This window comes from Momordica charantia (assembly GCF_013281855.1).
Source record: "Momordica charantia cultivar OHB3-1 chromosome 6 unlocalized genomic scaffold, Mcharantia_2.0 BLBB01000006.1, whole genome shotgun sequence".
NCBI lineage: Eukaryota > Viridiplantae > Streptophyta > Magnoliopsida > Cucurbitales > Cucurbitaceae > Momordica > Momordica charantia.
Window position 1 is genome coordinate 4,403,915 of NW_028275164.1, and position 20,709 is coordinate 4,424,623.

Sequence of the window (20,709 nt, forward strand, 5' to 3'; positions counted from 1 at the left end):
TGTGAAGACAGCTCACTAAAAATAAATGACGTGGCTTGCATTTGTGGATTTATTAGTTTAGTCTTGTGGAATATTTTGTTGTTATTAGATCGTTAGTCTGTTTTTGGATTTCTATATTTAGTTTTCAATTCATATAAAATTTATATATTCAGGAGTTTTTATGCCTCTCTTGCCTCTTTATATAAAGGCTTTCCTGTACGTTGTTAATATATGAATGAGAAGATCAAATGGATTTTCTCCTAATTTTTAAAACTCAATATTTAGTCCTTGTAATTATTATTTTTTTAAAATTGTATTTTTCTCTTTTAGTTGTCAAATATTTATAAAGGTAGTCTTCAAGGAGATAAATATTTTATTTTGAAAATTATATTTGTTTAATTACAAATTTTTTGGTACATTTTCACCCTTTTTTAGGAACACTTCTAAACCATTTACCGAATTTAAAAAACAAAAATAAGTTTTTTGAAAATTACTTTGTGTTTTTTTTTAATATAGTTTTCAAATTTTGGATTAGTTTTAAAAAATAATTTTAAGAAAGCAGATGCAGACTAGAGTGGTTATTAAACGAAGTCTTGATTCTTTAATATATAGTTATTTTTTAATTTCGATTTTTCATAATATTTTATTTAAATTATTTAGATTTAGAATAACCAAACTTTTCCTTCGCATTGTCAACCTATTGTTTATGACGGGCCCAGTCTATATTCGGCCGAAGAAGGAGGTCAGGGCGTGATGGGGTGGGCCTAGCCCATTGAACATGGGCTAGAAAGGCCGACACCCAGGCCCATTCCCCTCGTCCTCGCTGACGCCGTTAACTCGGCACGGCTACCGTGAAGAAAATAGACGGCACTCGGGAGCGCGAGAGTATAATACAGAAACTAATCGCGCCACCGCCGAAGTCTAGGGTTTCTTGCTGCATCGTGTTCCTTTTTTCGGCCGTCTCCTTGTTTCAAAATGGTGAGTTTTCTTCCTCCGTTGCGGTTTGTTTCTTCTATTTCTAGATCTTAAGTTCCTTGTTTCTCTTGTTGTGATGTGCAGCCGTCGCACAAAACCTTCATTATCAAGAAAAAGCTGGCCAAGAAGATGAGGCAGAACAGGCCCATTCCTCACTGGATTCGATTGAGAACTGACAACACCATAAGGTTTTCCCCGGACTTTTACCGATTTCGTCCATGATTTTTAGTGATTTCACGGATCAGAGTTCTCATTTGGCCTTTTTGTTCGTTTGGCTCAGGTATAATGCCAAGCGTAGGCACTGGCGACGCACGAAGCTCGGTTTCTAATGCGGAAGAAACGATAATTTTTTTTCCTTCTTGGTCAAGTTTTTCAGTAGATCTTTCCGAGACTTCAAATTGTTAGGTTCATTGGAGCAACTTTGATGAGATTGTTAATTTACAATGTATATTATCATTCAGATAGTAGTGTGATTAATTTTCTCATCAGTCGGATTTGGCCCATGTCTCTGTCACATATTTTTTCCTTCGTTTTGTTTTTTTCTGTTGAAGAACTCACTGCGATGAGATATTTGGTAACTGAGAAACATTGCAACAGTACATGGATCAATCTTTTCAATTGTGTTGTTATAAGAAAGGCATGTTAAAGCAAGCAAGCTCCAAGGAGAAAAATGATGGTCATCTAGTTGTGCTTCATTGCTGTTCATAATGCTTTGATTTTGCAGAGTTGGGATTTTCAAGGTCCTAAAATCTGGTGAATTACAAGCATGATGCTCTATTTGTATTACAATCTAAGGTTATTTGTGACAATTCAAATCTCTTCAACAAAAAAAAAAAAAAATCCATTATTTCTAAGTTTTAGCAAAAATCATGCACATGTTCTTTTTTATAGTAGAAATGCCAAATTGCGACCTTGCAAGTATGATGAGTATACATAAAAATGCTACACAAATAGTTAAATTTAATAATAGTAACCCAAGTTGAAGTAAAAAAATATCATACAATAATATTTGTATCTTGTGTAACAAATGAAATAAATCTAATCTGAAACATAAAGTTAGATTTGATCTTATAACAAACTTTTTTTCACATTGATTTAATAATCTATGCATTTATTTTTGTCATTATTTATAACTAACCAATACTTTTCGACAAAATACCAATCTCAAAACTTAACTTCGAGATGGCAGAAGATGAGTCTCTCCTAATCCACATCAAATTTTTATCATGAAATTTAGAACACGATAATATCAAATAAATAAAAACACAAAAAAAAAAAAAGAAAAAAAAGAGACGGTTGTTATATTTCTTTTACCCTAATTATAACATGAAACAGATAATAGTGATGCAAAAACATTAGGACCATGAAGAAAGCCAGGTCAGCAAACAAAATCTTAGATGCTCCATCGGCCACATCCTAACCTGTTACTGGAACAGCCCGTAGGCTCTGGGAAGCCACAGAAAGTGGTAACAACCTCTCCTCCAAAGTGGCTGCAACTGGCTCTGCAGGTCAACTCCTCCAGGAATCCGCGGGCCATTATGGCGTCTCTCTCCATTTACTATATAAGAAACCAGACTTCTCAAGTTCAGATGTTGCCATCTCCATCTGCATGAAATAGCCTCTTTTTTCCTTTCCCATTCTTTTTTCATCTTCCTTTCCCTCTCTCTGGGCTATAACGAGTCAATTTTAGAGGGAAAGGGCTGATTAGAGGAAGGAAAAAGAAGTAATTTCAAGTGTTTTTGGACAATTTCTTCTTCGTTTTGGTTGTTTTTTGGTCAGCCATGGGTGACATATCATTGGAGGATGTCAAGAATGAGAATGTTGATCTTGTAAGGATAAAAAGAAAATCAAAAATCAATTCTTTTTGCTGCCTTCTCTGTTCTGGGGCTTATTTTTTTTGGTTGTTGTAGGAACGGATTCCTGTTGAGGAAGTTTTTGAGCAACTAAAATGTACGAAAGAAGGATTGACTACTGCAGAAGGAGAGAAAAGACTTCAAATATTTGGCCCTAACAAGCTTGAAGAGAAAAAAGAGAGCAAAGTTTTGAAATTTTTGGGGTTTATGTGGAACCCTCTCTCTTGGGTCATGGAATGTGCAGCAATCATGGCCATTGTTCTGGCTAATGGAGGGGTAATTGCAGATCTTACATAAATAAATTATTCTTCATTCTCTCATACACACAAACTTAGACATGATTCTGGTCTAAAATGCAGGGAAAACCACCTGATTGGCAAGACTTTGTTGGTATTATGGTTCTCCTGATCATCAACTCCACCATCAGTTTCATTGAAGAGAACAATGCTGGAAATGCAGCTGCTGCTCTGATGGCTGGTCTTGCCCCCAAAACAAAGGTATTTTTGTATTCCTTCAGATCAAGAGTTCATGTGTTTGGACTCTGTAATATCATTTTCTCTTGATAACATTTATGGGGTCTTGTGCTAATTTCCGGACCCACAAGTGAAGTGAGCTTTAGGGGGTTTAGTTTAGTGGTGATTTAACAGTAAATAGGTCATTTGAGGGGTCAATGAAAATGTAGTTTTTCCAAAATGTGTAGGTTCTAAGGGATGGAAAGTGGAAAGAAGAAGAGGCAGCAATTCTGGTTCCAGGAGATGTGATCAGTGTCAAATTGGGAGATATTATCCCGGCTGATGCCCGTCTCTTAGAAGGCGATCCTCTAAAGATTGATCAGTCTGCTCTTACTGGTGAATCTTTGCCTGTAACTAAGTATCCTGGTGATGAAGTGTTCTCTGGTTCTACCTGCAAGCAAGGTGAGATTGAGGCTGTTGTCATTGCAACTGGTGTCCATACCTTCTTTGGGAAGGCAGCTCATCTTGTGGAGAGCACCAACCAAGTTGGCCACTTCCAGAAGGTAAAGCCAACTTCTTCCCTTCTCTGCATAAACAAGTTTTGGGGATTCGTTACAAGATTTATGGTTGTAACGTTGGTTTTATTCATTGATCAGGTGTTGACGGCCATCGGAAACTTCTGTATATGCTCGATTGCAGTTGGGATGATTATTGAGATCTTAGTAATGTATCCAATCCAGCACAGGGCGTACAGAGAGGGAATTGACAACCTGTTGGTGCTTCTCATTGGAGGTATCCCTATTGCCATGCCGACAGTTCTTTCAGTGACCATGGCCATCGGATCACATCGCCTCTCGCAGCAAGGCGCCATTACCAAGAGGATGACAGCAATTGAGGAGATGGCTGGGATGGATGTCCTCTGCAGTGACAAGACTGGAACTCTCACCCTCAACAAACTCACAGTAGACAAGTCCCTTGTTGAGGTCAAGCTCTCACAATTACAATTCAAACTGGGAATTCAACCCGACTACATTTTGTTATGGCTCATCATGGTTGCCTTTATGACTATTGTAGGTGTTTGTACCTGGCATGGATAAGGACGCTGTTATGCTGTTTGCTGCAAGAGCTTCCAGAGTTGAAAATCAAGATGCTATTGATGCCTGCATTGTTGGAATGTTGGGCGACCCAAAAGAGGTTTGAAACTCAGCATTTTTGTATTCATGGCTTCTATTACTTTAGAGGTGAACTTTGTCTCTCATACTTTATTTTGGGTTCTTCAAGGCAAGGGCAGGAATCACTGAGGTACATTTCCTGCCCTTCAATCCAGTTGATAAGCGGACTGCCATTACCTACATCGACAGAGACGGTAACTGGCACCGAAGTAGCAAGGGTGCTCCTGAACAGGTGGTGTTGTTTTCTAATAGCCAATGTTGCTTACCTTGAATTACATTTGTTTCATATGCCTAACTCTGAAAGTTTGGTTTTAGATAATTGACCTTTGTGAGCTTAAAGGAGAAGTAAGAAATAAGGCTCATGCAATTATTGATAACTATGCCAATCGCGGTCTTCGTTCCTTGGCAGTCTCTCGACAGGTGAATGCGTTTAAATATATACATGAAACATATTCATTAATTCATATAATGGATAAGCTTGCTAAGTAATCTTAAACCTGGTTTCCCCTCTCATTTACAGACTGTTAAAGACAAGGACAAAGAGAGTGCTGGAGAGCCATGGGAATTTGTTGGCCTCCTGCCCCTATTTGATCCTCCTAGGCATGATAGTGCAGAGACCATCCGTCGAGCTCTCGAACTTGGTGTTAATGTTAAGATGATCACTGGTGACCAACTTGCAATAGGAAAAGAAACTGGTCGGAGGCTTGGCATGGGCACCAACATGTATCCATCATCATCTTTGCTCGGCCAATGCAAGGACGAGTCGATTGCTTCCATTCCTGTTGATGAACTCATTGAGAAGGCTGATGGGTTTGCTGGTGTCTTCCCTGGTAATGATATTATTCTCTCAACTAACAGTGAGAAATATGAAACCATCTTGCTTCATCAAGTAAACTAGTCTTTTTTGGATTGTAGAACACAAGTATGAGATTGTCAAGAAACTTCAGGAGAGGAACCACATTTGTGGCATGACAGGAGATGGTGTCAATGATGCTCCTGCTCTGAAGAGGGCCGACATCGGTATTGCCGTGGCTGATGCAACCGATGCGGCAAGGAGTGCATCCGACATTGTCTTGACAGAGCCAGGGCTGAGTGTCATTATAAGTGCTGTGTTAACCAGCAGGGCCATCTTTCAGAGAATGAAGAACTACACCATCTATGCAGTTTCCATCACAATCCGTATCGTGTTGGGATTCATGCTCGTCGCTCTCATCTGGAAGTTTGATTTCTCGCCTTTTATGGTCCTGATCATTGCCATCCTGAACGATGGAACCATCATGACCATCTCAAAGGACAAGGTGAAGCCATCTCCTGTGCCAGACTCATGGAAACTCAATGAAATCTTTGCTACCGGTGTCGTCCTCGGAACATACATGGCCCTCATGACCGTGGCTTTCTTCTGGCTTGCAAACGAAACCCACTTCTTCGAGGTGAGAAAAACAACATCAAAACTTTCATCCCTACAAAAATGACAATGTATCTTGACATGTCAACATTTATATCCAGATCACTTTTGGAGTAAAGCCACTCGAAGATCTTGCTGAGATCAACTCTGCTCTCTATCTTCAAGTGAGCATCATCAGCCAGGCTCTCATCTTTGTCACGAGGTCAAGAAGTTGGTCCTTTGTCGAATGCCCTGGTATCTTGCTCATCATCGCCTTCATTGCCGCACAGCTGGTGAGAACATTTCTTCTTGGTCCTCTTTCAAACCTCTTCAAATTGCATCAAAGTCCTCATTTTGCATTCTGTTTCCCTTCAGGTTGCCACATTAATTGCTGTATATTCTGAATGGGACTTTGCAAGGATTAAAGGCATCGGGTGGGGATGGGCAGGAGCCATCTGGGTATTCAGCATTGTTACTTACTTCCCACTTGATGTTCTCAAATTCATAATCCGCTATGCCCTCAGCGGCAAGGCCTGGGACAACATGCTTGACAACAAGGTCATACTGTAATCTATCGGCTTAAGTTTTTGAGTTGAATTTACACGTTCTCATACTTAAAGATTTTCTCAACGATTTTCTATAGACTGCGTTTACGACCAAGAAGGATTACGGAATAGGCGAAAGGGAGGCGCAGTGGGCAACGGCTCAACGCACAATGCACGGGCTGCAGCCTCCGGAGACCATATTTCACGACAAGAGCAGCTACGAGGATCTATCAGAGATTGCAGAGCAGGCCAAGAAAAGAGCTGAAGTTGCCAGGTAAATTCAAAAACCAAAGCCAAGTTTTAAATGTGGACATGAAGAATGCTTGAGAAAATTTTGAGTTGTTCAATGTTGAATGGTGCAGGCTGAGGGAACTTCATACTTTGAAGGGCCATGTGGAATCAGTGGTGAAGTTGAAGGGATTGGACATTGAAACTATCCAACAACACTACACTGTATAATCTGCAATGGAGAAGACAACATATGGCTGACGTTCAAGTTTCAAAGTTTCAACTAAAACGAAGAAGGAAAAAAAAAGAGAAGAAAAATTTATAGATGGGGAAATGGACTCTGATTCTTTTTTCTTCTTTTGTAACAGAAATTCTTTTCATTGGAGGGGAAAAATGTGTAATTCAGACAGGAGTCTAAAAACGAAGAAACAAAAATGTGGAATATTTGAGAGAAATTCAAAGGAATGCTAATGGAATATATTATAGACGTATGTGTTATGGTGTATTTTAGTACAACAATGTGGGATTGAACCCACGACTGACATGCCCTAACCAATTGAGCTACGTTCAGGTTGGCGTTGTAATTCTTCGTTTCAGTTATTTTACTTTTAGTTTTCTGTTTCGAAAATGTTTCATTACCTATTTCAGGCATGAAATTAGACTAAGTGAATAGTATATACCTTTTGCCAATCAAACATAGGCAAATTCTATGTATATATTTTTTTGTTTTTTGTTTTTTTAGTAGATCAAATGAGATAGGGAATTCGAATTCATGATCTCTTGGTCAAACATAGATATCAATTACTGTTGAGATAAGCTTATATTGGCAGATAAATTTCATATTATTTAGCTGGGGCATGAGATAAATAATTTTCTAATTTGTACCTTAAAAAAAATATATGAAAGAAAAGCAGAAAAATTATATTATTTGTAGCTCTTGTCTCCTATCCAATTAAATTAATTCTTGGTTACGTCAAATTAAAGTTGAGTAACTTTAGTTCAAAGGAAAAAATAAAAACTTCAGAGATATAAAATTTTATGTATTTTGAAGTATGGATGTGAACACATCTATCCAAACATTATGAAATCTATTAAAAGTTGTTTAAAGTTTTAACAGCCAAATTTGGATGTAATATTGAAAAGATTAATTTACCAGTCTAGTTGATCAACTATCCTAATAAGTCTCAAACATCAATTTTGTGTGTCTGGGGAAGAGAATACCCTGGACACGTGGAGGATCCCTATTGGTGCTCCAAGATGACTCATGAGTCATGCCCAGCTCGGACCGCCGAGATCACCACCACTAGCGTTGACAGATGCTAAGTATGAGGGCCGAGGTGAACCTGGCCGAGGTCCGACCTACCGGGAAGCTCGGTAGGGGCCGATCTGAGCTACTGTCAGCGGCGTGATTATCGGGTGCAACCGTCGGTCCCGAGATTACCGGGTGTAACCGACGGTCCATAGATTACCAGGTGTAACCGTCGCGAGATTAGCGGGACTACCACTCATAAGTAGAGGACCTCACTCCACGATCAGGTACGATGATTTCTGACCTCGAACTAAACTGGGAATCCGACCTATACTGACTTGATCGTCGAAGTGCTCACCTTTTTGTGCAGGTCCGCCCAAGTATTCAGATCGGTCCGGAGGCCGAGTTCGAGCTGCAATCTGAAATACATTGTTGTGCATATCCTTGCATAAACATTTGGCGCCGTCTGTGGGAAACGACAATCTAAGTCATCCCAATTCTTTTAAACCAACACGCAAGCGAAAATGGTTCAACCCGCAAACTCGACCAATACGGCAGATCGAAGGACCCTAGCTGCCAGCAATGCCCACCAGAGGGAGGTCGGAGCAGCCGTGGTAGAGGGGCAAGGTCACGACGGCCTAGCAACAGAACCCCTCCGCAGGTCGGCACGAATCACCGCGCCTGTTCTACCACCTGCGCACCCCCAAGGACATCCAAGGCCACCCGTGGCCGAGGTGGAACCTCTAAGAAGGGCGCCCGGGGTCCAGCCTCGGCCCCGACAAGTGAGAACTTGGACGCACTCCAGAGAGAAATGGAGGCAATGCGCACGAAAATGCGGTCTATGGAGGAAATGTATAACGAAATGATATTAGCTGCAAGCGCAGGGTCCCGATCTGAGAACCGAGTGACGCGCGTTGGCATACGCGAGCAAAGGGGTTCCCACCTCGGCCCAGTCGAGGAGGAACATCCCGAAGACAACGAGAGCGAGGGACACACTCGCCAGAGAGGAGACCTCCGTGAACACCTCAACAGAAAGAGAGGCTCATCTCTCCGAAAAGGACAGTCACCATCCCGCTCACACAGGAGCTCCAACCAGCAGGCTGAATCCTCTCGCAACCCAGTAACTCCTGCAGGAGTGATTACAAGGGAGGAGTTCGACCAGCTGAGAGGCCAGCTCGATGCTCAGGTGGAGGCCTTAAAGGCCAAATGTGAGCAGAAAGAAGGTCCACTGAACGATGGCGACTTGGGAGAATCGCCCTTCACCTCGGACGTTTTGGAAGCACCGATCCCTCTGAAGTTCAAAGCTCCTACCGTGAAATCTTATGATGGGTCGAAGGACCCCAAGGATTATGTTGAGGCCTTTGAAGGCCTCATGGATTTCCAAGCGGCATCAGACGCAATCAAATGCCGCGCCTTTCAGATCGCGCTTACTGGCAGCGCGCGATTGTGGTATCGGAGACTGCCAGCCAGGTCGATCTCGACCTACTCTCAGCTGAGAAGGGAGTTCCTCGCCCAGTTCTCTTCTCGGCATTATGACAAAAAGACAACGACCCATCTCGCCACCATTAGACAGAAGGAGGGTGAGACGCTGCGAGAATATGTCACCAGATTCCAGGAGGAACAATTGAAGGTCGCACACTACTCCGATGACTCGGCCATGTGCTATTTTCTCACCGGTCTAGCCGACGAAGCCCTCACGGTGAAACTTGGAGAGGAGGCCCCGACCACCTTCGCCGAGGTGCTTCAGAAGGCGAAGAAAGTCATTGATGGACAGGAGCTCCTCCGAACCAAAACCGGCCGACCAGAACGAAAGATCGGCCGGGGCAGAAGTGGAAAAGATATAGAAAAGGTAGATCCCAAGTCCAAGGACAAGGGATCCTTTTCCAGCGGCCGAGCTGAGTATCGAAGGGCGGAGAACGGACCTACCAAGAGCCGACCTTACGAACGCTTCACCCCGACCACGATTCCAATTTCGGAGATCCTAACGAACATCGAGGAGTCTGGAATGGAAAAACTACTCAAGCGTCCTGAGAAGCTTCAGGGAGCCCCGGAGAGGCGCAGCAAAGACAAGTATTGCCGCTTCCATCGGGAGCACGGCCATAACACGTCGGACTGCTGGGAGTTGAAGCGCAAAATTGAGGATCTAATTCAAGATGGCTACTTCAAGAAATTTGTGGGAAAGCCCAGGACCAGCTCGGCAGAGAAAAAGGAAGAGCGGAAGCGTTCGAGGACGCCGCCCCGGCGCATTGACCGACCTGCGGTCATCAATACCATTTTCGGAGGGCCAAGCGGGGGTCAGTCCGGACATAAAAGAAAGGAGTTAGCTCGTGCAGCCAGGCAAGAGGTGTGCATCATCAGGGAGCAGAGGCCGACCTGCTCAATCACCTTCGACGGTGCAGACTTGGAGGAGGTCCACCTGCCCCACAATGATGCACTTGTGATCGCTCCCTTGATTGATCATGTGGTGGTCAGGAGGGTGCTGGTAGACGGAGGTGCATCTGCTAACATCCTGTCCTTACCGACCTACCTCACCTTGGGATGGACGAGGTCGCAATTGAAGAAAAGCCCGACACCGCTGGTTGGGTTCTCTGGAGAATCGGTCATCCAAGAGGGTTGCATCGACTTGCCGGTCACGCTTGGGCAGGACCAAACTCGGGTCACCCAAATGGCCGAGTTCGTGGTGATTGACGGTAGATCGGCCTATAACGCTATCTTTGGGAGACCCATTATCCACTCATCTTCAGAGGGACTTCCTCCCTCACCTCCTCGCCCAAGGGCGAGACGTCCACCGCCTCGGTCTGATCCCTGGGGCGCTTCTCCCTCGAAGGACCCCCAAAAGACTCCAGCTCGATCACTAGGGCTGGATCTTCCGAGGCTGGCCCTACCACAGCAGGAGTGGCAGGTTTCGAACTCTGGGCGGCCTCAAGAGCATGGGCTTGGCCCTTGGACTTGCGCTTCACGTTGCTTGCAAATCCGCAAACCATGGCTGCAAAACAAAAACAGGAGTCAACACAAAGTTAGAGGAAAAAGGGGGGGAGCAAGCTCGGCATACCAAGTTCGGAGTTCGGCCTTGAGGATTCAATGGGACGAACTGCATGGTTGTAATCTAGCAGCCCGGACTCGAGCAGCAGCTTGTCGGTCACCAAGGTTCCGACCTTTCTACCCCTCGGAAAATGCTCCTTGTAATATTTCAACGTGTCGAAGGAGGCTTGCGTAAGCTCGGAGACTGGTCGGACTGCACAAAGACAAAGTCCGAGTTAGACCTGAATGACAGGAAAGAAAAGCACAAAAAGTAAGAACTACTCCGTACCTAGGTTCCCAAACCTAGTGGGAACGTCAAAGAAGGAACGACCTGACTCGTTCTTTGCAAGCCATTCCCCAGAAGCGTAGAACCACTTCCTCACCCATCCCTTGATGGAGGTCGGCCCCTTAACTATACCGCCTGCGCCTTTCCTTGCGCACATATAGAATCGACCAGGCTTCTTAGCTATCCTTTTCGCTTCGAAGCACGCGAGGAGCTGGTCTACGTCCAACAGCTCGGCCTCTTCACTATCCCGAGCTCGTAGCCAAAAAAGGATGGCCAAAGCGAAAATGACACCCCACCCATTGGGGGCCACTTGAGCCGGAGCCAACCCAGTTCAGAAGAGAAATTCTTGGACAAAAGGGTGAAGGGGAAGCCTGAGGCCGTACTCAAACATTTTGAAGTAGAGAGTGACCCATCCCTCTGGAGGATTGTCAGCTCTCTCCCCCTCCTCCGAAATCCTAAGGAGGATGTTCTCAGGGATAGCGAACCCCCTACGAAGGGATCCGGGGTAGTGCTCAGGTATCCTAGAAGGGTATTCCAAACCCTGACCCGAGGTGGAGGCATCACTATCCTCCCCGTCATCGGAGAACCTAAAGTTTTCTATCTCCTCGAGCTCGGACTCTAACCTACGAGCTAAATCCTCATCGGACCCTAAGTCGCTGCTAAAAGAGGACGACATGGCAACTACGTTCGAAAGAGAAAGTGAGGGAAGAGACCGACCTACCAAGGGTTCGAGCTGCCTTCAGATCGAACTCCAAGAATTCAGGAAACGTAAGGTATGACCTGAAGGATTGGGGGTATTTATAGCTCGTCGGAAAAATTTCCCCACTGTACACGTGTAATCAACGAGCGGCTAGGATCCTCCCGAAGATTCGAAGCGTCGTAATATTTGAATATTCCGATGATAAATCCACCGCAACGGTTATATTTTCCCACGAATAGGAAGTCGCCACGCGTCCAGAGCAAGTCGAATGAACTTCTCTGCCAGGTCGAGATCGGACCAGACAGAGAGGGGGCCAATGTTTGGGGAAGAGAATACCCTGGACACGTGGAGGATCCCTATTGGTGCTCCAAGATGACTTATGAGTCATGCCCAGCTCGGACCGCCGAGATCACCACCACTAGCGTTGACAGATGCTAAGTATGAGGGCCGAGGTGAACCTGGCCGAGGTCCGACCTACCGGGAAGCTCGGTAGGGGCCGATGTGAGCTACTGTCAGCGGCGTGATTATCGGGTGCAACCGTCGGTCCCGAGATTACCGGGTGTAACCGACGGTCCCGAGATTACCGGGTGTAACCGTCGCGAGATTAGCGGGACTACCACCCATAAGTAGAGGACCTCACTCCACGATCAGGTACGATGATTTCTGACCTCGAACTAAACTGGGAATCCGACCTATACTGACTTGATCGTCGGAGTGCTCACCTTTTTGTGCAGGTCCGCCCAAGTATTCAGATCGGTCCGGAGGCCGAGTTCAAGCTGCAATCTGAAATACACTGTTGTGCATATCCTTGCATAAACATTGTGTTTAACAGATATTTGACTCGGGAGTTAGGTAGAAAGAAAAGAGACTTCTAACTATAGGCAGCTTGTCCCACTTTTCAAAAGTGCGTGAGTTCCAAGGCTTGCTCTTATTTGTCCAAAATCCAAGAAGTTGATGCCGAGCAAATTGAACAATCCATGTAGTTGAGAGCCCTCAAAATCCGAACACAATGATGCAATTATCAAGGTGCGTTCTACCATTGAACTAATAGCCCATCGTGTGGGCCCCGCTATGTTAAAAGCGAGAAAGACCACATCCCTCTCTTTCCTTTTTCTGCCCCATGTAGCCACATAGGAGGGACATAGGGAAGTAAAAAATGGATCCTATCACTTGTTCCAACCTAAGATAATAAGCTTAGTTTTAGTTCGATTTTTTTTTCTTTATTATTATTATCTGTTTATTTCCCAAAATCGATGTCATGTGAGTAATGCCGTGAATTCCTATAATCACAACTAGTTGTCTTGTCTAATGTAACCTATTTAAAAAACAAAATTATTATTTAACAAAAGTATTTTAATTTTAATTTTTTAACTATGACTGAATAGGCAACGTATCCCATCGACTCAACTCCCGCCCTCGTGATTTCCCGCCAACGCCAACTGTATATAAGATTGGATTCCAACGAAATCCCCAAATTCTGCCCTACCCTTCCGCTCTTCCCATGGCGTCTCAGGCTCTAACTGACTACGAGCGTAAGAGGCTCGACAACATTCGCCGGAACGATGAAATGATGGCCGCCCTCAAGCTCCAATCCAAGGCCTCTGAACTCTCCGCCGCCTCCAAGCGTCCAAGGTCTCTCTCTCTCTCTGCATGTCTCATTGTTTCAGAGTGAGGAGCGTTCGTACTGTTTTTAGGTTTTTACTTCGTTTCGTTTCGTTTCGTTTCGTTTTGTTTGTCATCTTTTTGTTATTCCACTTTCCAGAGTTGAAACCAAATCGGAAAAAGTTTATCCAAAGAGCAAGCCAAAAAAACGAGGCTCCCGTAGTCTTACGGCGGTCTTTGCGCGCTAGAGGAATTCCTCCCGATGCCAAAAATGTTGAACATGATCTTACTGAACCGGCTACTAAGATCCGGAAGTCTGTTACCCGGTCGAGGCCTTCGCCTCGTGACGTAGGCCCTCGTGAAATGGTTGAAGCTTGTAGTGAGAGGGAGTCTCATCGGTCTCTGATTGAATTGATTCTGAGTATTTCGAGTAAATCTCAGTTGCGTAGGTCGAAGAAAGAGGAATTGGTTGAAGTTGACCAGGGCTATGTGGATTCTTCTAATGCGATAAAGACTGAAGGCAAGGAAGATGGAAATTATTTGAAGATGGAGGCTATTGATAATTCTCCGAGTTTAGTTAAGACAGAGATCGATGAACTTACTAGTGGGATTAAAGGGCACGTGATGGGTTCGATTAAAATGGAAAATAAGAATGATGTAAGTCGCTTAGAGTCGATGTCTCTGAACTCCAAGAACATAGCTCGGGTTGTGCCGGGGAGAATAACGGCAGTGGTTTTTCCCTTGTCCTCAGTCTAGAATGATTGTTGTTGGTAACAAGTTTGGGGAAGTTGGATTTTGGAATGCTGGTCATGAAAAAGAGGAAGGAAATGGAATCTATTTATATCACCCGCATTCAGGTCCCATTTCTGGGATTTCAATTCAACGACATGCATTGTCGAAGGTACTGTTCAGTTGGGAGATTCTAGGAAGATTTAAAAAATTAAGTTTATTAATTTTTCATTTGATCTTTTGAAATACTTTCTATTATTATTATTATTTTTTAAATGATCTGTGTAGCAAAGGACCTGTAGGTTCTCGTGTACGACAAGTGATGCTATATGTTTCATTTAAAAAAAAAAAAAATCATACTACGTGAGAAAAGACAGTTTGATTCTCAATAAGTTATCCATAAAATTTTTTTTCATGCCAATTATTTTGCTTGTTCGCTCGAGTTCAACTTCTAAAGCAAGCTTATATGTCTTGGTAGGTTATTCTCGTGATGGAAAAGGTTCACTTAGCTATAGAAGGATTTTTCTTCATGTATCAATATTAGTTCCAGTTAATTGTAGAATTGCTTCTCGAGCATCTGCAGATTTGTTTTCTTGCCGTGTGTATTTAATGGCATTTCTTATTAGATAGTTGTTTTCGTATTTCCTTGTTGAAGAATGCATGAATGATGAATAATGCAATATGCAATTAAAGAGAAATTGTTGGGGGATCTGTTTGGATGATTGAAGTCGATGATTTTGAAAGGAAGTTTACCTCCATTCAAGTCATTTTCTTTATAGTTAACATATTTTTCACGGTTTAGGAGCTCAATCTTGAACTTTGCATGACTACTTTTCCTGATTTTGTGCTTATTGCCTACAATAAGTTTTGGCTATGTTTAGTTAATTATGTTTCTTTTATCGTGACTTCAGGTTTATACCAGTTGCTATGATGGATTTATACGATTGATGGATGCAGAGAGGGAGATGTTTGATATTCTGTATCGCAGTGAATATACTGTATATTCCCTCTCTCAACAATCAAATGATGTAAACTGCTTATACTTTGCTGAGGGTCGTGGAGGGTTGAATATATGGGATAAAAGGACTGGGAATTGCCCAATGCAATGGTTGTTGCATGAAGATAGGATCAATTCCATAGATTTTAATGCAGAAAATTGCAACATCATGGCTACTAGTTCTAGTGACGGAACTGCCTGCATCTGGGATTTGAGAAGTATTAATGCTGAAAAGCCCAAAACCTTGACGATGGTCCGCCATAAAAGGGCGATTCATTCTGCTTACTTCTCACCCTCTGGACGCTTCCTTGCAACTACTAGGTAAATTGATCATCTTTTGGAATTTAGTGATAGGGAAACTGTAGTTACAGAATCAGCAAAAAGGGTAAAGAGAGAATAAGTAAGATATCTTGTAGCTTTGGTTTATTCAGTTCTTAAGTATACTTATTCTCACAGTTATTATTTTTTTCTGTGCTTTGATGATCTAACTAGAGTACTGATGTTGGTTCGAGAAATAAGTTGCATTGGGGGTGGAATGTAGAGTTCTAACAGTCGTAGTTGCACATTCTACTTTCTGGTTAATTACACTTTGGCAGTGGGTTCTTATGTATGGAGATTGGCTGTTGGGTTGTGAAGCATCCGACAGGAATAAAACTCATCAATATGCATGACTGTCCATATTTTTTGTTTGCTCATCAAACTGTTGTCTTCTGGGCTGTAGAATTTCTAATGTTCTAGATCCTAATTATTTTGAAATTACAGTTAATGCATTCATTTCAAACTATGGCTCTTTTATTGTTGCGTGACATCAGAACAACAAGAAGTTGTTTTACATAGCTCTCACAAGTGTGAAATTTTACATGACTTTTTTTCAGTACTGAAATTGGGTGTTTGTAGTTGGTGAGGTTGCATGGATTAATAGCATCATATGATTTAATGTTGTGGGATTAATAGGTTTCACTATATGTAGTTTTGACGACAATGTTGGTATATCTGGCGGAGTTAATTTTGAGGATACCATAATGATGCCCCATGATAATCAGACTGGCAGATGGCTTTCTTCGTTCAGGCAAGTGTTATTACTTCCCTTAAACCTTTTCCCCTTTTCATTCTGATCTGAAATTTACTTGGTGCGATTCATCCAGATTTCCCCATTGAGAATTTTAAATTTTAATATGAATGGCTCATTTTCTCATGACATTGATATCTATCAATATTTGAATCTTGTTTCCTATAAAATGAATGACACACTGCTAATTTATTTTCTCATTGAGTAGCTTATTCCTTATATTGTCTATACTATTTTCTATATGCAGATGTTTGAAGCTTATGTCCTAAAATATGAATGATGATACACTTCAATTTTTTAAAAGACCTAGTTGCTTATGTTGTAGTCAATATATTAATGTGCTCGAACCTAAATGAATAATGATGCACTGCATAATTTCTGCAATTGGACTTCCACATGCCATGCTGCACCCTAGTTACGTTATACATCTTGTGTTGTTTTGTTTTGTTTTTTTTTTTTTTTGGGAAAGGTTAATTGACCCTACAATGAGTGATTTTCCTTCTTTTTTGCTGGTTATCAAGTGTAGTTCTGGGCATTGAAAATAAATGATCTTGTTTTTTTAACGATAATTTGAATGTTTATGCTCCAATGCAGTAGCAGTTGATTTTAGTATCACATTTATCGTGATAAGTAGGTTTTATTTTTTGCCCCTGTTAGATGATTAACGGCATCTATATATTTGGAAGCAGAGCAATATGGGGTTGGGATGACTCGCACATTTTCATAGGAAATATGAAGAGAGCAGTAGATGTTTTTGCACCCGCACAACGGAGGAGAATCTTCGCTCTACAGAGCCCCCTCATGTCTGCAATACCATGCAGGTTCGATGCACACCCTTATTATGTTGGAATGTTAGCAGGAGCCACGAGTGGGGGCCAGGTATATATGTGGACAATGAGTCAAGATGTTTAATTTGCTTGTGCAATAGAGTTCTTGGGATGACAAATTTTGTACGATGAACTCCATCCATCTTTATTTAGTGCTAACAACCGAAAAATACTTTCCGGGGTAGAAGAGATGCTTTATCTCATCTCGGAATCGGATTTCATGGGGATAGTCTGGGAATGGGTTTTGTGTACTCTGGTACCGTCATTATCACCTATCCTGTAGCCTTTGTTCATTAGTGATTGAACTTTGACGGGTGAGTTTTAAGCAGTTTTTTGGCAGTGTCGACAACTGACATGATTTGTTAGAGAGCTTGTTCCCATTTTAATTTATTAACTAGGAAGAAGCTAGTAGTGGAAAAACTCTCTTAACATTTAAGAGGATTTATGAACCACCATGGAACAATTGATCTGTTATTTTAGCGTCTGGTGAGATGTGAGAGTGGGAGAGAGGAAGATAGAGAATGAATTAACTATTCATCATTTTCTTCCAAGAGGTTAATTCAGATGGAATTAGTTTTTCATTACATGAAAGCACAGCCTGCGCTGTTAACTTTCCAAGCCAACCATGGTACAACAATCCCCTTGAACCAAGCCCTCCCAATAACCAATACTTGCAGGAGCTGTTATGTCTTACAATCTCGTCTATACAACCCATAAGAGGAAGAGATCCAGGAGGAGTAAGTGGTGGCATTGCTCTTAGACCAGCCCTTGCTCCTGTGAAACTCCACTCCTTTATGGAGGGATAAATGGCTGCCACCTTTGGTAAAAGTTCTGCGAGCGTTCTCAAGCCTTCATCTTCTGAAACTTCAGGTGATGAATTTGTTGATTGCCACTCCCATGTTGAACCCATGTATAAACTCCGAGGACCCTGTATGGCTAGCCATGCATCTGACAGTATAGAAGGCCCAAGCTCTGGATATGTATTGCTGAAATACAATATTATACCAGATATCAGACAAATAGGATAAATTATCATGGTGTTCCTGGTATAATTGTTCATGACAGGGTTTTTACTCTATAATTATTCCAGGACAGTCTAGGAGCAGACCTAGAACGTCAAAATTTATCTTTTTATGTTTCTTAGTGAGAAACTGAGCGTTCATTGAGATAAAATGAAAGATCATATTTGGCTCTTGTTCCTGTGACAAAGTTTTGCAGTTGCATGAAGATAGGATCAATTCCATAGATTTTAATGCTTCTGTAACTCTGATGCCTCAGATTATGAATTTTGTGGAGGGGATAGCACATTGTTGGCACAAGAAACCGATACCTGATATCATCGGGTAGCTGCATATGAGCAACTACACCTCTGCAAGTTCTCAATGGAAGTTTTCCAGAAAGTTCAGGAAGCATGACCATTTTGGCACCTAGACAAACAATCACAGCGTCGTATGCACCTGCAAGCTTTCCAGAGAGTTTTACATATAAGAACCAGTTCAACTCCATGGTAACGTCGAAAATTTGGTTTGAGAACTTTCACTTACCTCCTAGTTCACGCAGTTTGTTAATAGAATCCTTCTGCAAATACAGCTCCTTTGGACCATGACCTGAGGTGGATGATTCCTTGGTCAGATTTTCACATGCTGTAAATAGCGCCTATCCATAAGATTGGAAAAAGAAGATGAGAGACCTTTTGTAACACATAAGAAATGGAAGAAAGAAAAATTAGTATTTGAGAAGTTGAGACCTCAAGATAACGTCGAGAATTGATATTAACAGCTTGAGGCATATAAAAAGCTGTATTTAGAGGAACATGAAGCTGAGGAACAAGATTTCTGGCATCATCTTCATCAATGGTTTCTATTCTGCAGCTATCAAGCCCATTTTGAGCATTCTAGTTACATAAATAAACACTATCACCATCTGTTACGAGTAACGATTCAATATATAGAAGTAAGGATATAATTACTTCTTTTAACACTGTCAAATTCTTCAAGCTTATTGCAGGCCTCAAAATGCCCCTAAAAGTAAAGAAAATGCACCATAACCATATCAGAAGAATGAGAATTAAACAGACCTTGAAGGGAATAACCAGGCAAAAAGACCAAAAAAAAAACAGTAACAGCCAGAGACCGTCTTAGAACAACGAATTCGTGCATATTCTGACACCCATCCATCTCAGAATCCAACTCTTTGGAGTGAAGTGTAGACTCTGCAACGCTCAAAAGCCTCAAGCAGTCTGCCCAACACTCAGCACCTTTCCAGAGAAGTTTAACTGTCATCATTTCGAGGGGTTAGCGTTATCCGCATCTGAAGAAATTGTGAGCAAACGAACACAATTTTCAGGAACAGAAAACTAAAAACAAAATAGTTATCAAACGGAGCTTAAATTGTTAGAACCTTTAGGAGAATAAGGATGAAGAAGCCCTCCAGCAACTCCAGATGCCCCTCCACCGATGCCAACCTCGTCATATATGTCGATGCGTAGAGGAACATCCTTAGGACACAGCTGCACTAATCATTTCGACATTAAGTATTAAGAAGACATTCTTAATAGTATTCTAACCTGATGAAATTCTTTTGTAATTACAACCTCCTCCTTAATCCGGAGAATATAAATGCTTGTGTAACCCAACCTGGTTATATCTTCCCCCGTTTCTCCTTAAAAATAAAAAATAAAAATCCTAAAGAACAGTCACATTAGCCCTGGGACACAGAATCAAAGAGATATATTCATTAGGGCCATTTTCCCTACAATTTGCACCGATAACCGAATTAAATGTAAATATTTGCGTGCAATCGTGAATCGTAAAGAGAGACGTTCATCAACCACACACAAAAATGTAGAATTCCAGAGAGAAGAACAAATTCTAACAACACTCCAAAAGCCAAAAAAGTATGAAGAAGAAGAAGGGAGGCAGAGAAACAGAAGGCGTACCTTAAGCAAATTCCAAGTAACTGAAAGGCCAGCAAAACCAGCTCCAAGCACTGCGTATCTAACAATTTGAGATACAAACTGAGAAAAGTGCGTCAATCGAGTAAAAGGAAACACAGAAAATGTTGAGAGAACCTCAGAGAACGCCGAGGAAGAGAAGAAAGTGCTAACGACGGAGCGGCTGCGGCAGACTGAAGAGTAGAACCTTCACAAAAACACACCATTATGTGTGTTCCACTTCTCCTTCTTCAGGTTGCTGCCCAGCCTAGGAGGTCTATCTTTATTCTTCGTCATTTTCACCGTCGATATCAACCTAATTTAACGGTAATTAGCCCCTATTTTTTATCAATATTATTGTACTACCTATTACATTCAGACTTCATTAAGTAATATATTATATTTATTTAATAGACTCTATTTTTATTACTTTTATAGATAACAATGAATGAATTTTTTATACTACTGTAGATTTTCCTACACCATTAATATGTTATCAAACCATGTCACACCTTCTAATGAAAATGTTCTTCAAATATATTTTAAAAATAATTTGAAAGATGGAAGATTATAATTTGGTGTTTTCAAAAGGACAAAGGAACAACAACACATATTATATTTTTGTAAAAACAACATTATGTGTGTTTTTTAAAATATGGTATGGTATAGTATTTATATTGTAAATTTGAAAATAGTGTTAGAAATGTAA

The 20,709-nt window shown here is 41.8% G+C and overlaps 4 protein-coding genes across 8 annotated transcripts; 3 read left to right on the forward strand and 1 right to left on the reverse strand.

The window, feature by feature from the left end:
- Nucleotides 1-818: 818 nt before the first annotated feature.
- Nucleotides 819-1,605, forward strand: LOC111007203 (large ribosomal subunit protein eL39z/eL39x). Its single transcript, XM_022279476.2, has 3 exons — nt 819-957; nt 1,039-1,142; nt 1,235-1,605. Exons 1-3 carry the CDS (start codon nt 955-957, stop codon nt 1,281-1,283), a joined length of 156 nt encoding a protein of 51 aa, XP_022135168.1. The 5' UTR covers nt 819-954; the 3' UTR covers nt 1,284-1,605.
- An 847-nt stretch (nt 1,606-2,452) lies between these two features.
- LOC111007272 (ATPase 8, plasma membrane-type) lies at nt 2,453-7,079 on the forward strand. Of its 2 annotated transcripts, XM_022279575.2 has the most exons (14): nt 2,457-2,783; nt 2,865-3,083; nt 3,167-3,304; nt 3,508-3,822; nt 3,916-4,242; nt 4,334-4,453; nt 4,541-4,663; nt 4,747-4,851; nt 4,952-5,261; nt 5,347-5,861; nt 5,938-6,108; nt 6,191-6,373; nt 6,459-6,634; nt 6,723-7,079. In XM_022279575.2, the coding sequence occupies exons 1-14, from the start codon at nt 2,736-2,738 to the stop codon at nt 6,817-6,819; spliced, it is 2,847 nt and encodes a 948-aa protein (XP_022135267.1). In that variant the 5' UTR covers nt 2,457-2,735; the 3' UTR covers nt 6,820-7,079. The 2 variants fall into 2 exon arrangements, with proteins under 2 accessions (XP_087981472.1, XP_022135267.1); XM_088125346.1 differs by having other exon boundaries at nt 2,453-2,783; nt 3,508-4,242.
- A 6,226-nt stretch (nt 7,080-13,305) lies between these two features.
- DRS1 (DROUGHT SENSITIVE 1) lies at nt 13,306-17,433 on the forward strand. The gene is given in 7 exon segments (XM_022279330.2): nt 13,306-13,476; nt 13,607-13,649; nt 13,651-14,177; nt 14,179-14,347; nt 15,087-15,493; nt 16,143-16,241; nt 16,931-17,433. Coding segments are annotated over 7 exon segments (1,599 nt in total). The 5' UTR covers nt 13,306-13,345; the 3' UTR covers nt 17,154-17,433.
- Nucleotides 17,434-17,583: 150 nt separating this feature from the next.
- Nucleotides 17,584-20,298, reverse strand: LOC111007124 (FAD-dependent oxidoreductase family protein). 4 transcript variants are annotated; one of them, XM_088125762.1, is made up of 10 exons: nt 20,139-20,279; nt 20,007-20,056; nt 19,662-19,726; nt 19,469-19,577; nt 19,202-19,378; nt 19,038-19,089; nt 18,816-18,962; nt 18,613-18,724; nt 18,399-18,525; nt 17,584-18,054 (listed from the first exon to the last, which is right to left on the reverse strand). In XM_088125762.1, the coding sequence occupies exons 5-10, from the start codon at nt 19,351-19,353 to the stop codon at nt 17,595-17,597; spliced, it is 1,050 nt and encodes a 349-aa protein (XP_087981888.1). In that variant the 5' UTR covers nt 19,354-19,378; nt 19,469-19,577; nt 19,662-19,726; nt 20,007-20,056; nt 20,139-20,279; the 3' UTR covers nt 17,584-17,594. The 4 variants fall into 4 exon arrangements, with proteins under 4 accessions (XP_087981888.1, XP_022135024.1, XP_022135028.1 ...); XM_022279332.2 differs by lacking the exon at nt 19,662-19,726 and having other exon boundaries at nt 19,202-19,343; nt 20,007-20,064; nt 20,139-20,298; XM_022279336.2 differs by lacking the exon at nt 19,662-19,726.
- Nucleotides 20,299-20,709: the final 411 nt, after the last annotated feature.